This window comes from Thunnus maccoyii, chromosome 1 (genome assembly GCF_910596095.1).
Source record: "Thunnus maccoyii chromosome 1, fThuMac1.1, whole genome shotgun sequence".
Taxonomy (NCBI): Eukaryota; Metazoa; Chordata; class Actinopteri; order Scombriformes; family Scombridae; genus Thunnus; species Thunnus maccoyii.
Genome location: NC_056533.1, coordinates 31,382,926 through 31,399,891, shown reverse-complemented (window position 1 = coordinate 31,399,891; position 16,966 = coordinate 31,382,926). Strand labels below are relative to the sequence as shown.

At 42.8% G+C, this 16,966-nt stretch overlaps 1 protein-coding gene across 10 annotated transcripts in view; it reads right to left on the bottom strand.

The window, feature by feature from the left end:
- Positions 1–16,966, bottom strand: part of neo1a (neogenin 1a) — a 160,007-nt gene that overhangs the window by 21,975 nt on the left and 121,066 nt on the right. For 6 of the 10 annotated variants that reach the window (XM_042415494.1, XM_042415493.1, XM_042415498.1 and 3 more), the window contains 6 exons: positions 9,080–9,314; positions 7,965–8,119; positions 5,444–5,592; positions 3,625–3,763; positions 3,466–3,515; positions 572–716 (listed from right to left, as the gene is read on the bottom strand). In XM_042415494.1, coding sequence (XP_042271428.1) covers positions 572–716; positions 3,466–3,515; positions 3,625–3,763; positions 5,444–5,592; positions 7,965–8,119; positions 9,080–9,314 — 873 coding nt within the window. The remainder of the gene's footprint in view (positions 1–571; positions 717–3,465; positions 3,516–3,624; positions 3,764–5,443; positions 5,593–7,964; positions 8,120–9,079; positions 9,315–16,966) is intronic. The other 4 variants (XM_042415497.1, XM_042415500.1, XM_042415499.1 and 1 more) reach the window with 1 other exon arrangement.

Sequence of the window (16,966 nt, the reverse complement as noted above, 5' to 3'; positions counted from 1 at the left end):
ACACGCACTACGCTATCTAAGTAGACAGCTCTAAAACAGAAGTGTGAACACAGTGTGAGACGTATTGAGGACACACCGGGACACTGTCAGACCACATGTGGAGGTGGTCAGGAAAGCATTTGTCCATATTTGGGGTGAGTGTGAATGCCACTAACAAAAACCTTATAACTAGTTCCTTCTAGTTTTCTAGATTGTCTTAATCCAGTAGGGAAACAGTGACCCCATTTCCTCGAGCAGCAGTCAAAATTTACTGAAAAATAAAGTCAAATATGAGTGGGAAAGTGGTGACTCAAGCACATAGCAGACATCTGCTGGATCTAGACACAAACAGGTTGTAAAATACTACGTCTGAACAGGGTCTACGGGTGCCCTCCACCTACACGTACAGTAATAAATGCAACAACATTTAAACCCACCCACACTTTGGAAAGTTCTTTCTGAGAAACTGCAATGGAAAACAACAAAGCATGTTGATGAAAGCAGGTGGGATGTGGAAGTAAATATCTAATACTGATAATACAGCAGGTGGAGTTTTATTCTAAAAATTGATTGCTAAGTCAGCGCCCATTACCATCAATGAGCTTGTAAAGCTGGGTGCCTCCGGTGGTTTCGGCTGCCTCGCTCCTCCGTGATCCTTTGCGGTAGCGGATCTTGTAGCCTGTGATCTCTCCGTTCTGGGCGTTTTGTAGCGGGGGCTGCCACCGGAGCATGATGCTCTGCGGAGGAAAAGTGAGGGAGATGATGAAACAAACAAAAAAAAAAGCCACATTTAGCACATGTGGGACCATCTGCTTATGGGGTTTCACCTGCAAAGGTGACCTCGGGGTTTTAGCAGGTAGCATCACACCTTGCCCACACACCTTGGCAGAGACTTTTCTGTTAACGGGACTCTGCAGGTTATTGTTCACCTTGCCACAAACACCGTCTCACCTGCTCCTCCCCTGTTCCTGACGGTGGTGCAAATGGGAGCGCCCCGCAAAAACAAATACCCCTCTGAGCTCGGGTGACGCAGTGCAGATCGACACGTTAGGAAGAAACAAACACGCGGATAATAGATTGTGCTGATGAGCGGGGCGTGCGTGTGTACGGTAGCTGTGTGCGGTCAGGTTAACCCTGCAGAGACACTGAGGCAGAGCGATGAAAGCAGGACCGTCGCTGGCGGGCCCACGCTGCACTGTTGAGGGATTCATGCATCTAAATTTTTTTCTATGCATGTGTGTGTGTGTGTTTAAAGAGATAGGTGGGGGGTAGCCCAGCGTGGGAGAAGAGTTAATTAACGCTTCCCCACTGTCACACTGATGCACAAAAGCCCGAGTACATGAACAGGGCAAACACGCACACACGCGTGCTCTCCTCCCCAGCAGAGGCGAGGGAATTGCACAAATTAAATTTGTGTTAAGTGTGTTCAATTATTTCCATTTTTCTTATTACACTATCGGTCCCAACTCGCAATGCTTGTTTAATTTCCCCCTTCTTCTCTCTAATCATGAAAACCTGTTTAATTGACTTTTGGAAAAAAAAAAAAAATCACAGGGGGGAAGGTGGGAAGGCAGATGCCAAAAAGGTGCAAAATAAGATCACAAAAATAAGATTTTCACGTTGCCTCGCAGGTAAAATATGCAAGGTTTTGCTTGAAAAGACCCAAAGAGGAGTGAATATGAAATGTATGTTAATTTATTTTTTTCCCCCCCAGTTCCATTCGGCTGGGTGTATCAAACAGCTAATTGCATAAATGCTTTCTATCTATATACTTGTACCAGAATTATTGACTTAATGACTGCTTACATTCAAAATTAAACACAATGACAACAAAAGGAAAAAATAAATAAATTGATGACTAATTCCAATAGTGTTTAGAAATAAAAGGATGCCAGATGTTTGTTTCATAGCTTGAAATTGGCTCGTCTGGGTCTAATTGGGGAGGGACAGCTGGATGTACGCTATCCATTTAAAAACAATTCCGCCACAAGCGACTTGTAGCAGAAATACGCCGAGTGACTGCTCTTCATTTTACTCTTAACATTAGCATTAGAGTGTTTTCTCTCCACAAATCTCAGCTGAGTATCCCTCAGCATGGGTGGCCAGTTCTCACTCAAGCTGGGAGTGTGTGATAGGATTGTCTACCAGTTTTTTTTTTTTCTCCTCCAGTCCAGCTTTGACAGTTCTTTCTCACTCGGGCTCTGTATCGACCAGTAAAAGGGCTAAAAAAAAAACGCCGGCTGCTCTTTTTGTAGTTAATGCACGTACCCTGAGGTTTTTCCCCGTGTCTTCTTCTCTTTTTGCGGCTCACGTCATGAGTGAGAAACATCTTTTGTAGAAAAATTAAATCCATCACTCGGGTGGAAATATACAATAAATAAGCATACGGCTCTCTGTTTGAAGATCAAATGGCTACAAAAGATAGGCAGCCTTGCCCATTTTCCTGTTTTAATCAGGAGCCTGTTGTGAAGCCTGCAGCCACATCAGCAGCTTTATCTAATCATGAGCGTCACGCAAGAACTACAGTATGTTTAACTGTAATAAATCTGATTTAACAATGAAACTTAAAAAAAAAAAGGGATTGAGACACCGGGAGTGGTCTCCTGGGGTGTGAGAAATTTGATCCATCTATCTCTGATCCGCAGAGAAATCCAATCTAGATCAAATAAACACATGGATCAATTGTGATTTCTTTCTATTTATTCTCGTCACCTAAAACACATAATAACCAACACGCTGAGACCACTGGCAGAAAAACTGGACCATGTTGCAAACATTCCCAGCAACCATCTATTTGGTGAGTTACAGGTCAAAAGAGATCTATACATTTATGTTAAAATAAGGCTTATTTGCCTGGAAAGGGGAATTTATGGTCATTCAAATGCTGTTGAAACAACACTTTTAGGTGATCTAGACTTCTAAGAAAATGTCACATTTACTCAGCTATTCAACCAAGTATCTAAACCTCTTCTGATCTGCAGATCACCAAATCAATTCTTACTGGGATACTTTGACTCTTTTTTTCTTTTTGGAGTATGCCTGTCCACAGTCTCCCAGGCTTATATTTGCAGGTATCCATTTAGTTCTGAGCTGCAGGTTTCTTTGGCAGATACTGTACTGATGGAGAGCGATACAGAGGATAAAACCTTCTGACAGGCGAGTCTCCTGCCGATGAGAGGATCGATGAGGGCTCGCACACCCTCTTAACCAGCCAGGGCTACAGGCCTCTGACACAGCTAATCACACAGAGAAACAACAGTGTTCTGGCCTCTGGGCTATGTATTTGTTCAAGTGTTTATGTGTGTGTGTGTGAGGGTTGGTGGTGAAGCTACTACATACTGTGAACACAACAGGCTAGCCACAGACAGTTGACATGCATTGTCCCTTGTACTGTATGTTGCATCTGAGAGAAAGCTTTGAAGTTCTGAACAAGACTATAGACTGACCAGTTCTAGTATAGATTCTCTAAGCCGGCTTAAGTCTTACCTTTGAGTTCTGGACCTCAAGAGTGAAATTTTGAGGAGGGCCGCTCGGCACTGTGAGGCAGAAGAAAACAGTGTGAGACAAAAATCACAGAAATATAATCTACTGTTGTCTATTGTCACAAGCTAAAAGGAGTCTATCAACTATCATCTATCAACGGACCGTCAGACAGGGTGCGGACTGTGATGTCTTCAGTGGAGACACCTGGACCGTGCTTGTTGTTGGCCACCACGCGAAAACTGTATTCGGTGTTCTTCTTCAGCCCGGTCATGGTGTAGGACTGACTATCGATGTCAACATCCTGAGAGAGACAGAGAGAGAAGGAAGGAGAGAAACATGTGATCTGTCACTTTCTTTCAAATCTGTGCCATGTGACCACACCTGCCTGACAATTTCTATGAGTATGATATGAAAAAGTGACTCATTGACAATTCAAAATTTCAGATCAAGGTGAAAAAAGAGCAAATCATGTGTAACTTATATGAAATAAAACCGTAAAATGTGCTGTAAGAGATTAAGTGTTTTTTCTACTGACAGCATGTTTGATTATTACACTAATACTGCTGTTTTAGGATGTAAAATTTCAGCAGTTTGATACCGGCGCAAACATGCTTTAAATAAGACCGTTCAAATTGATTTACAACCCAAGCGATTTCTCAAATATGGCAAAGACACAAAATGCGACGCCTGCTTTCATCACTTCATCACACTAACATTTCCAGTCGGTAATTCTGTGTATAAATGTCATCTTCCACTGAGACACAAATTATGCCTTCTGTGATTACGACTTTTTGCTTTACAAATTGGGCATGCTGGCAAATGCTCAATTACTTACGAGCCAATTTGCATTCAGCTCTTCGCTTGTGACATTTTAAGTAAAAAGCAAAGACTTTGTGGGAAATCTAATCTAGCTTCAAGAGCTCGGGTCACATGATCGCCTGCGACCACGTCACACTTGAAGATGCATCGTATGTTGTCCTTATCTTCCCCGATCTTCCTTTAATACTTCATGTCCTTTGAGAATTGAGTGTTTCTAACTTCATCTCTGCTCTGTCCCTTACCTTCACCCCCTCTTCTATCTTTCTTTTCATCCCTCTCTTCATCTCTCCGCCTTTTTTTTCACCTCATCTCTGGCTCTCTTCTCCAGGGTGCTGAGGCATCATTACTCAGTGCGCTGGCTGACGTTTCATCCATTATCATATTAAAGGCTTTTTAATGCCTCACTGGCCAGCACACTGCTACTGCTGGGGCTGACTCAGTATCTAACCAGCTAGATTCCACCCTTGTGACAGAGTTAGACCTCCAGAAAAACAGAGTGAATCATATCTTTTTGCACAATATGTGTAATCGTGTGTTTTTTTCGTGTGCGAGATGCATCAAGACTGTGGCCAAAAAAGCGGCACAAAGAGTCGTTTGGCAAAATGATTAGGAATTCCTTACCTCATCACAATTTACATTAGGCTATGCAGTCATATTCTTTTTATCTAATGAACCCTGGAAAATCAAGCGTCAGCTACATATACAGTAGTTCTTCTCCGAGTAATTGTGTGATACCGATGAAATGAAGGAGAAAAAAAAACACAGAACACATTGCAGTGCAGGAAACATCACATTATTTAATGGCTGAGTGAGTACCTCTTTTTATCTCATCTTGCAAATACATGCAGAAAGTGTGTCCTTGTGTTACTTGATTGGTGTTTTGTGATAAGGGTCGCTTTGGAAAGAAGTCCCCAAAGCATTCCTCATTTCTGGAAGCACTAACACAAAACCTGATGATTACGGTGCATGTTTTAGAAAGCTGATAATGTTTCTGCTATCAAAAGTTCAAAGTTTTTTTGGCGAGTTACCCGCATGAATGTAAAAATCATTCAGGGAAGCCAGATTAAGTACAAACATCTAGTCTTTAATGGTGTTAAAGTGGATGAAAGGGTGAACAGATCAGTCCAGCCTTGGGAAGGAAGACTGTTCCAGGAAGTCGTACCTGTTCGGTGCCGATGCTTTTGTCTGTGTAGTACAACTTGTAGGTGAGGATCTCTCCGTTGCCAGTGAGGGGGGTGTCCCAGCTCAGAGAGACGGAGGTCGGCGTGTTGGACACCGCCTGCAGGTTGGGAGCGGGGCCGGGCACTTGGACTAATGAACAGATGAAGCGGGAGAGCAGGAATTAAATTGATGTATTTTGTTCCAGTTGGAGGAGGAGGGGGAAAAAAAAAAAAAAAGAAAATTCAATTCAGCAAGGTCAACGGATTTCTGCCAAAAAAAATAAACAAATTCTTGGCTATTTCAAAGCCATCTTTCCCTGTGCTAACAAGAGCTCGAACCAAAAGCTGGCTCAGTCGCTGCAGCTTTATGGAGACCGAACTATCCCCTCCGGACTGGGCTTCCCGCCACGCCGATAGATATTCCCACGACAAACAAACTGAAGGTGTACTTCTACAAACACATCAATGTGTGCATTCCACCAACATTCACCTCTATCTTCTATTCAGTGAGGGAGACAGTTCTGTTTTATATATTTTATTGTGTCTGGTTAGTGAAGATAGAGGGCAGGATTCAACAAAGACAGTGTTTTATATAAATTGTCTTTGTAACAGCTTGATACTATGTTAATCAGGCGGCTTATTTTCTTCTATTTCTTCAGAAATAGAAAGGAAGCGGAGATGTCCATCTTGAAGGTTTAGCATTGCGGTGTTATTTCTTACATGAAATGCTTACACAAACAAAAGAAGTCTACCTGCAAACTTGGAACAATGTTAATTTTGTAGTGCAAATTATTCCTTTATCTATAAATATATATCATAAATCTATGCTAAAGTAAATAGGGCTATAAATCTGGACTGTTCTGATACAACATTTGCGTAAATATGCTCAAATTGAAGGTGGCAGTCTGCACTTTAACCTCATAGTAAATATTTCATTCCAGATCCAACGTGCTGGAAGACAACATTACAAAACTTTGTCACAGTCTTGATAATTTGTGACCGCTCTATGTCAGTGAGTACACGGACGGTCATATTTCTTGTTGTCTCTGCGCTGTGGCGGATTGGATTTAAAATGAAACAATCACTTTGAGGTTAAAGTGCTGGCTGTCAGGCGTAGATATATGTCTGCACTGTATATATCTTGTAAGCTTTAGCTGCAGGTGTTCCTGACAGAAAAGAGAGGCTCCCATTTGTCAGTGTGCAAAGATGTTAAAGGTGTGGGTTTGTGTGTGTGCGTGTATGTGTAGGTGTGTTAAGCAGGGTCTCTGAGGAGAAGTGATACAGGGCAGCGTTGTGTGTGTGTGCACATGCCTGGCACTCAGATGAAGGTCAACAGTTTAAGCTCCAATTCGTAACGTGTTCTTACACTAAAAGTGCCCACACGCGACAGAGATATACTGTACAGGTACAGCCCGCCCTCGCTGCTATCCCCATGGGTGGCTAGGCTCCTGCTGGCAGGCATTAAGGTGTAGTGTGTATGTGTGTGCGTGTGTGTGTGTGTGTGTGTGTGGGGTATGACTTAAGTCACTTTCAGGGACACACATTAGATTTCAGACCAGTTGATTGGGGATTGGTGACAAAAAAAACGTGTCCCCGATTGGTAAAACGCTGATTTTTATGTCAGGTTTGGGTAAGTCTCCGGGAAATGAATCTGAGTCTATATAAATACCCAAAAAGTGACTTAAGTAAACCTGTGTGTGTGGATCCATCCACCCTCTAACCAAGGACATAGGTACGGAAACAACAGCTGACCTAGAAAGTGACAGTGACTGAGCTGTAGCTGAGCGAGGGGGTGAGGGACGTCCACCCCGACAGTGTGCTGGGAAATCCCCTTCACAGCACTTTCAAATATGGGTGAAACTGAGTGATTTGGAGCAAGCAGCCGTGGGGGGCGGGGGGGGGGGCTAACACGCCTGAACACAAAGAAAAAAGAAGAAGAAGAAGAAGAAGGGAACCACTCGGTCCCTTCTTACCTCAATGATTCTTATGTGTCCTCCAGTCAAAACATCCTAATAGGGGGGCCTTAATGCAGACTGGATGAGGGAATTATTTTAGAGAGAAAAAAAAAAAATCTGGAATACTAATTTCCGACATTCCTTACTCAGGTAGGGATGGTTTAAAGCAGATGACACACACACACACACACACAGAGGGCTTTATAAATGTTGGGGAGTAAACAAGAAGTGGCTCATAAGACGACAATGCTGCATTTCTCTGGTCTGCTGTTGGGTGGTCTGATTTAATGCACAGCACTGAACTGCCTCCTCTATGTATGTGTGTGTGTGTGTGTTTGGTATGGGGGTGGGGTGGGGTGGGGGGGGGGGGGGGTCTGTCTGTTTGAAGTGAGCGTATGCTGTATGTGAGTGAATATTTGTTTGTGTGAGTGTTTATTTGCACATTTGCGTGCTCCTTTAGAGTGCATCCTGTTTGCCTCCGTGTGCCAGCGTGAGTGCATTTCCAACTAATGTGTGTACTCGTGTATATGTGTGTGTGTGTGTGTGTGTGTGTGTGTGTGTGTCTTACCTTCAGCCTGGGTGGCCACTTTGAGCGCTGCGGAGCTCTCTCCCTGGCCGTTGCTGTTGTGGGCCACAACCCTGAAGCGATATTTGGTGTCTGGCATGAGGTTCTGGATGGTGACCTGCATCTCCCCTGGACGGCTGGTATTCACTACTCGCTCCCTGATGTGGACACAACAAACACACACACACACACACACACACACACACACACACACACACACACACACACACACACACATTAGCGAAACATTTAATGATTAGAACGTGTCCTATTTGCAAAAGCATCTGCTGCATTTTTAGTGTGTGAGAACATAATTGAAAGCTTTACGGTTCTATAACTGTTGCAGATCCACAGCTACAGTAGTGTTCATCTTGCAATATACAATATAAAAATATATAACACTTGTATATTGTACACTACTTGCAACGTCTTGGACATAAGTGTGCATATTTGTTGCATTATGCTAGCTGATTTATGTTTAATTAATCTTTCGATTCATGTCTCAATTAATCGATTAATTTCTCTATAATAGTCTATAAAATGTTAATATAAAATGCCCCCTCCCCCTCCCCAGAGTTCAGGGTGTGCAATGATATAAAACTGAGAAAAGCCTAACATTTGTGAAGCTGATACCAATAAATGTTTGGCATTAGTACACTGAATGCTTTTGCAGATAGAGTAATATATGCATTTGCATCCCTGGCTCTAGCACAGAGTGAAATAATACTGTGTTAGGCCACTTCTCCAAACTGCTTAAAGCCATTCAACAGGGGAAAACACAAAAAGGCTGCCAAAACTCTACATAGAAACTGTGAAAAATCCTCTCTGCTTCTTAAACGTCCTTCTCTGTAATATGCTGTAAATCCTCTATGTAAGAAGCTTGGAAGAATTTATCACAGGACTACTTGAGAGAAAAAAATGAAATTACAGTGTTTGAACTTCCATTTTTTGGTGTGTTTATTTTGGGGGGGAAGGGAAGTTTGTTTTTAATTGATAAACACTTACTGCTTATGATAAGTGCTCTAACTGCTTTAATTAAGATATGTTCAGAGTGGTGTGAGACTCCTGCTCACATGTGTGTTTTATTTAGTACCCTAGCGTGTGTGTGTGTGTACTACCTGCTAGTGCCCTCCTGGCTGTAGAAGACGGAGTAGGTTAACTCGTCTCCGTGCGGCTCAGCCGGTGGGCGCCAAGTGAGCTTGATGAAGCGGGTGGAAACCAGCGAAGCCACGACATCTCGGGGGGCGGAGGGAGTGGGCCCTGCTGGACCGGCTACACCACCGGAGCCTGGCGTTACATGGTCAGTAGTGTTAGGAGTCAGTGAGGGGGGAGGGAAAGGGGGCAGGGCTACATCTTTGGGTCGGGAGGGAGGGAGGCAGGAGGGAGGGAGGGAGGGAGGAAGGAGGGGAAGACGGGGAAGGGTAGAAGACAGTGGCAGCGTGGGGAAGGTGAGGGGGGGGGGGATGAGAGAAAAATTGCGTAGAGGCATCCAAAAAGGAACAGTTTGAGGAGAGGAGAGGAGTTGAAATGGAAATGACAGTGAAACGAAAGAAAGGAAGGAAACAAAAACAGAAGAAAAAACAAAATAACAACAACATAACAAAAAAAGACTTTTGGTGTGACAAGGAAACACAGAAATAAAACACTTCTACTACACTTAAAAAAGCTGACAAATAAAAGCACAATACAAGGGGAGACTAAACATGCACATCTACTACACACAGCTTTCTAATGTAAGGGAGCAGAACACAGCGCGTCATACAGTTCATTTTCATTTCCTGACAATCATTTGTGATATGAGAAATGATTGTTTTTACATTTATTTTTTGTGATATTTTTCAGCCAAATACAGGCCGGCATTCCAGGGCGAATGGAAGAAGACCTTGTTATGACAAAGCCACCTTCTGGCCTCTCGAATGCACACACAGAAAAAAAAAAAAAAAAAATCTGTGTTGAGGGAATTAAACAGCCTCATATCAGACAAAGTCAAACAACTGAAGAGTAACACTACCCCTCCTCCCCCCCCAAAAAAAAAGTTGATTCTGAAGCCTGGATCCTCTCTCAACTAACACACCAGATGGTGTTTTTTTTGTTTTTTTAAAGACTTTTTTCCATCACATTCCACATCCTAGCCACAGAAATGTTTGTGATTTCATTTGGTGGGTTTTTTTTGTGTGTGTGTGTGTGTGTGTGTGTTTTTTTTTTTGGGGGGGGGGGGGGGGGGGGGGGAAGAACAATCTGCGGTCAGACTCAGCTAACTCTGCTTTCCATTTGCCTGGCGAGTGGGTAAAACAAAACCGTAACGGAAAGAATGTCAGCCTGTATGACATTTCCATTTGTTTGCAGGTCAGGGAAATTGACTGGAGGGCAGAGCTGAAATACGGCAAAGTAGAAGGGAGAAGTGCACAAACGGTGTATTATTACTGGAGAAATTGTGTTGAAATGCAAAGTGGCCGCTGGCGTGTTTGTCTGTAAATGATGTGAGGACTAACAGCTAATTTGGCTTTCAATATTTGTTTACATTTCAAATTCCCGGAGTCCATTGACTTTTGTGCTTGGAGTTATATGAAGGGTTTTGCACACTCTTTCATTCGCCCACGCAGTGAATAACCCTCATTTATAAAAGAACTGACCTTGTGCATCTGCACAAACCTCTTGAAATAGATTTAGCTTCTGCTGCACATTATCGCAACAATGTTTGTATATATATGTTACGCTTGTACACAGAGTACACTCAGCACAGTTTGGACAGTGACACATTTTTGTTGTGATGGTTCTGCACCTTGCATTTGAAATCAAACAATGGTCTGAAGTGAATATGCTGACTGTCAGCTTTAATTTAAAGTCTTTACATGCACACTGGGTAATGCAGGTACACACTTCTGACACAAAACTGAAACCAAAACCAAATCAAATCAACATTTATATATATACTGTATATATACTCCTATGCTGTTCATGCAGCATGGATGTCAACAACTTCAAATAACCTTAAAGCTCATATTCGTTGTTTGTTTCAAATTTAATATGCTGGAGTAGAGCCAAAAAACAATGAAAACATGTAATTGTCCTAATAATGTCCCTAATTACCAGATGCTGAACCATTACTCTCATTTATAAAACCACCCAGAAACACACACGCACACACCAAACACACAAGAGAACATAATGCAAGAGATATAATGGACTATATGAAGCAATGTAAGAAGATACAGCAGATACTGTCATTAATCAGTGTTTACATCTACATTAGACTACAACAGTGACATAATTAGTGCAGCAATAAGAGAGAAATCTGTTTAGAATAGTAAGCACTTTACAGACAGGAGAAACAAGGCAGACATGTAAAGAAGGAATAGAGATATTTGTAATATTCAGAGTAATTTAGCTTCTTTAGCTCGGACTAGTAGAGCCAAACCCCAAACACGGCTCCAACTGTTGCATCTATAACCAAAAGCATTCGACTGGTAGAGTTTGTGGTGGCGGCGGCACACAGCCTGGGATGAAGCGCTGCCTGGGAAGGCTGCGTTCAGAAACCCAAAATATTTCTAAACCAGCGAGGCTCGCATGGAGGCTCATACGCAGAAACACGGAGGGAGCCTGAAACAATTAGCTGCTTCGAAAAAAAAAAAGAAAAAGAAAGAAAGAAAGAAAAAAAGAAAGCAGTGATGGAAAAAGACTAGAGGACAGTGGAAAATAAAAACGAGTGCTGGTGTAGCTCTGAAACAGACGACAGACTTCTGCTTGTTTACTTTTGGACGGCTACTGTAACAGTTTTAATACATTTAAATGAACTGTTTCGTTATTTATTAGGAGGATAGGTATCACTACAACCAAAGAACAGTGCGCTCATCAGCTGTTACAGACGGCAAAGAAGATAAAATGTACAGGAAATCAGTTATTGTCTCTTATTTACTTATTTAAATGAAGATAATGACTTTAGCACTTTAAAGGTGCATACTGGATGTGTCATATCTTCAGTTAGGATGCATTAAAAGTCTTGATATTTGCAGCAGCCAGAAAAGAAACTACTCGCACTCCGGCTCACTATGAGTCTAACATCAAGAACGCTTGAAAGTAAATCAGCAAATGCTCAAATTTCCCTTTAAAGTCAGTTCCCTTCCCTTTAAACCAGTGTAGATATAGTAAGACGTTAAAGTAGGACAAAATGCTTTATGTTTTGTGTTAAGTGTTGCTTTGTTGAGTCACCGCTTGTTGATTGAGACAGAAGAATAAGACATGACGGGAGTTAAACCAAGCTTTCAGACATGTACAAGCATATTTAAAAGGAGCGCCCGACCGTATCTTTGACTTAGTCGGTACAGACAACGTTTACTGTAGTACAAGAAGCGTTTTAGTGCACCGTTTAGCCAGGAAAAGAAAACAGATAAAGCTCGAGCGCTGCTATACGGGGAAAAGCGTTCCACATGAGTCGGCGGAGGTCAGCGAAAATGGCAGTGGATGCAGGTCAGGCTGCACCTTGCAAACATTTGGCAGCTGCCTTTGTTCTCTGTGTAAATTTATCCATCGGCACCTGTGCCCAGTGTTGATCTCAGAACAAAGGAAAAGAGATAAGTGCTCGGATGTCTCGCCTTTTTTGAAGCAAATACACTTTCTAATCCCCACTCTCCAGTAAAAAAAAAAAAATCACTAAACTGACGAAGAAACAGAGAAAAGCATTGTGGGATTGGCCGAGACATCGTTTGATGTAGTTTCCATCTTAATACACCTTGTCATCTGCAGGTAATTGACATGCTGGGCAGTTGTCAGTGTCCTTCTGACAATCTGTCTTGTACATGGGGGCCTGGGATTGTTACAGCAAGGAGGTGTCAGCCTCCCACTGCCACTGCCAAGCTCTATTCATAGCTGATTAATAGTGTCATTAGTCTCTGTGCCAGAGGTAATGAATGGCTGGCATTAAGGCTTAACGAGGAAGGTTACTCTAGATCTGCATAATAAACCTGGGTAACCAATACGCAAAACAGTCAAGACAAAGACATACATAGCAAAACATTCATCTTAATATTCAATGGAAGTAACTGGAATTAAAATAAGTAGAGTGGCGTTAAAGTTCTGATTAAAGCCTCATAACTTGAACTTTAATCTTGTGTTGCTAACTCCATAATCCTCTGCTGCGTCCCCCCAGTGAGCGTAGCTGTAAAGTTACGCCAAATAGTTTTTTCATCATCTGGTCTGAGTACACTGATAAGAGAGCCTACACTACCTCACCGGCTCTACACACCTCCACCAAGAGAGAATAAATCTACTGAATGCTGATATCTGCCAGAAGCACACACACACACACACACACACACACACACACACACACACACAGCACTGTAACTACAGAAAGCCTTTTCAGAGGGAATTCAGCAGGCCATGCCTCGATCTCGCAAAATGGATTTCCTCAGGACAAGTTTCCATGTCTAATGTGGTTCTGTAATGACGGCTGCATAAGAGACAGATCCAGCACAATGCTAATGGTCCATTACTGAGTCACTACTGTAATCTGCCATAGAAAAGAAGAATGAACACAGCCAGAATGAACAATGTACTCAAAAAGGCACCGTCCACACCCTTCAGAAAACCCACACAAAGCAGGCTGTCAATTAAGAATGTCTTTTTCATGTTTCATACAATGTTCACGTGTATGACTCTAAACTGAACAGCACGTCTGTGTGCTCGTGCTTGAAGTGCACGACGGTGATCACATAGATTCTCTCTGTAAAAAGACAAAAAAAATGCAAAGATACCGTGCATCCTTTCATTTAAATGATAGGTAATGTAAGAACAGAACACTTAAGTTGCTCTTAAGGCTTCTCTAATAAATGTGCAGGAAAATTATTGGTTGCCGAGAACAACTGCTGACAGCCATGGCTGTTTTTTTTTTTTTTTTCTTTTCCCGCTACCATCTTGTTCCCCTCGCTCTCTTTCAAGATAAAATTGGAAAGATGAGCAAGCCTGACAGCTCATGACATTTGAGCAGCTCCTTAATGCGCCGACAAAGGAAACCAGAGTCAGAAAGACAAGACAAATGTTTCAAGTGAAGACAAAGTGAGAGGTGAAGAAAGAAATGGGGGAGTGCAAGAATCAAAAAAAAAAAAAAGGCTGACCAAGCATGTTTTTTTGTTCTCTTCAGTTCCTCTCTGCTACCTTGTCAACAGCAATAATAAAATACATTTTTAACACATTTTACAAAGTGCTTAACAAGCAACATAACAGTAAATAAAAAAAAACAATTATATAAACGGTAAATAAAGTAAATACAAATGTGAGACATTAATCAACAAAGAACAGAAAACGCTTTGTGCACAAGGGAAAATCCTTAAAACCCTCCTCGTTTCACCACAGGGTCATCCCCTCGTTAGGAACATAAGCTTTGTCTTGGGACCTTTCTTGCGCCGTCTCCAGGCATCTTATCGTTGGCTGAGGGGGAAACTGACAGTGATACAGTATCAGATTGCTAAAGGGTGGAGCGTATCAGTAACTGCACACATTCCCTCTCACTGTGATAATCAGACATTCAAGATTAAAGTACGGCTCCAACCTCAGAAAGGCTTAAACTGACGAGGTGTTCCAACTCACTGACATAATCCAAAAAGAAAAAAAAGCCTTTGTGTCTCACACTGACTTTCCAAAAAATGTCAAACAGCGCCGACTGTTTCCTCCCCTATCACTTTCTGGGGCATGCTGACTACGATCAAGAGACGTTTGAAACCTGGCACATTCCCCAGGAGAGAAATAAGCTTTTATTAATTAAGAGCTGTAAAAAAGAAATACATAGCGATTTCAAAAAATTCATGACTTTTTCCTTCTTATTAACCCTTGAGTGGTTGAAATCTTTTCCGGGAAACAATCGTTTGGGGGGCGATGATGGCGCTGATGCTGTTTCCTGAGGGGACGCATCAAAGTCTGGCAGATTAAGGGGAAAGATCTGAGAGGTCAACACTCGTATGGGGTCATGTACGGAATATTGAAAACTTAGACTTCAAGCTTTTGATGTGAAAACTACCTCTGCTGCATGCTTCAATAACACATAATATGTATAGGTCAACATTCTTCAGCTTCCCTGACTCATTAAGCACAAAATCAAAATGTTGTCATAGTGTTTGGAGTCTCCACAATCCCTAAACGCTCCTGTAGCTGTGGAGACAAAGTGGGAGGTGAGAGGATCCATCTGATGGATTCACATGACTCCTGGACGCCATGCGGTGATGCTGTAAACGCTAGTAGGAAGGGGGTGCTTGTACCTCCGAGGACGGTCTCTTTATCAAGCGGCTAAAACCTCCCGTAGCCCGTGCATATTCTTGTTTAGCAATTAGAAATCTGTCCCTCTTAGAAAGCGGCCCCCCTGCAGCCATCACATTTGTTCAATTTAACGTTTATCTTGTTTTTTTATATCCAAAAATCAACATACTCTAATTCCCTGTAGGCTTACATAAACAAATAAAAGGAATTCATATGAAATGTGTTTTGGGTAGGATGATGGTACGTCTGTGTTGCCCTCCAGCAATTTACTTTCTGGTAATTTGGTTTCCATAAAAAAAAAAAAAAGTGACAATCCCTGCTCTGGGTTCTCAAAATAAACACTGAGTGTCAGGGAGGGAGGGGGGGGGCGGCGGGGGAGGGAGGGAGGGGGGGGTTTTACTGTGTGGGAATGTGCAAAATGCCATATACATTCTACTGAGACAGAAAAAAATCCAGAGGATCCTCAGATCCCCCGATACATAGGGGAAAACAAACGCCCCGCATTTGGAAATGACGACTGTAATTGAATGGGGTCGGGTACATCAATAATTAATCACCCACTGTGTGTACATACAGCGTTCCTTCGCCATCAAACACATGTACCCCCTTGATCCGTCAGCCACTGGTGAGTTAATTTGGGTGTGATTGCTTTGTTCCCCTGAATGCTTTGCTTCCACACGCACGCCGTCGCACACAAGCTTGCGGAAATATGCACGATCATGATGCCAACAGCTGCTGGCCCAGACTCTGTATGCAAATGAAGATGTGCGGCTATGGTATACAATGTAAACTCCTCTCTCCCCCGCCGCCACCACCTCTCTTCTCACTTTGACAAATCTGCATCATATGCATCACGCGGCTGGCTGTGAGAGGGAAAGCCTGGGCCTCTTGGGCTCGCCTTTCAAGCAGATCAAAACAGCCACTGATGCTGCACATCTCCAGAGCATTTCGCCACCAATGCCCAGGACTGGAAACATGCTTGCTTTCTTTCAGCTTTCTGTGACTCTTTCTGCCTGCTTTTGTATCTTATTACCTCGGAGGTATACGAATACAATTCAACCTTTCCAGGGGAGCAGAGCAAGCCTGGAATGAGGCAATTGATTTCAGAGAGAGAGTTCTGTGTAACAGTGTGTATACATGCACTTGCAACATTCATCATGTATAAAGTGAGTGGAGCTGAACAACTAGGAAAGGGCTGAAAAGGTCAAATAGGATGTTTGCAGAAGTGGGAGCAGCTGCATCCCCCCTGGGAGACTCGCTAACAGTCCAGCTAATCAGACTTCCACCAATAAAGCAGCCTCCCTGGGTTAGACCCACCGGGAAGCGGCTATCGCACTACGCTAGCGAGCAGCGGGGTGTCTACAAACCACTGTGATGTTACTCCCTATTCTACTTTTAGCTTATGGAAACTGGGAGGGGGGTGGGCACTAACAGGAAAAATAAAAGCTCCAGCTTTGGTGGCGCCGCTCACAGGGGTCAGCTGCCTGCAGCTAAAGGAAGGGTGTGAAGGGAAAGTGGTGTTTTTGTGCCAGTAGTACTTCCAATTACTGCACCCAGAGGGCTGACCACATCCAAAATCATCAGATTGGCATCCTGGATGAGTGTGCGTTGGGAGGTGGACAGTGTTATATCGTAAATTAGGACACGTGCTAGTGAGGTGTGTAAAACAGACAAAGCGTATGACGTATGCGGTCAGGCCTAAACCTGTTGTTGATAACAAGACTGACCTTCAAAAAAAAAAAAACAACAGCACTGAC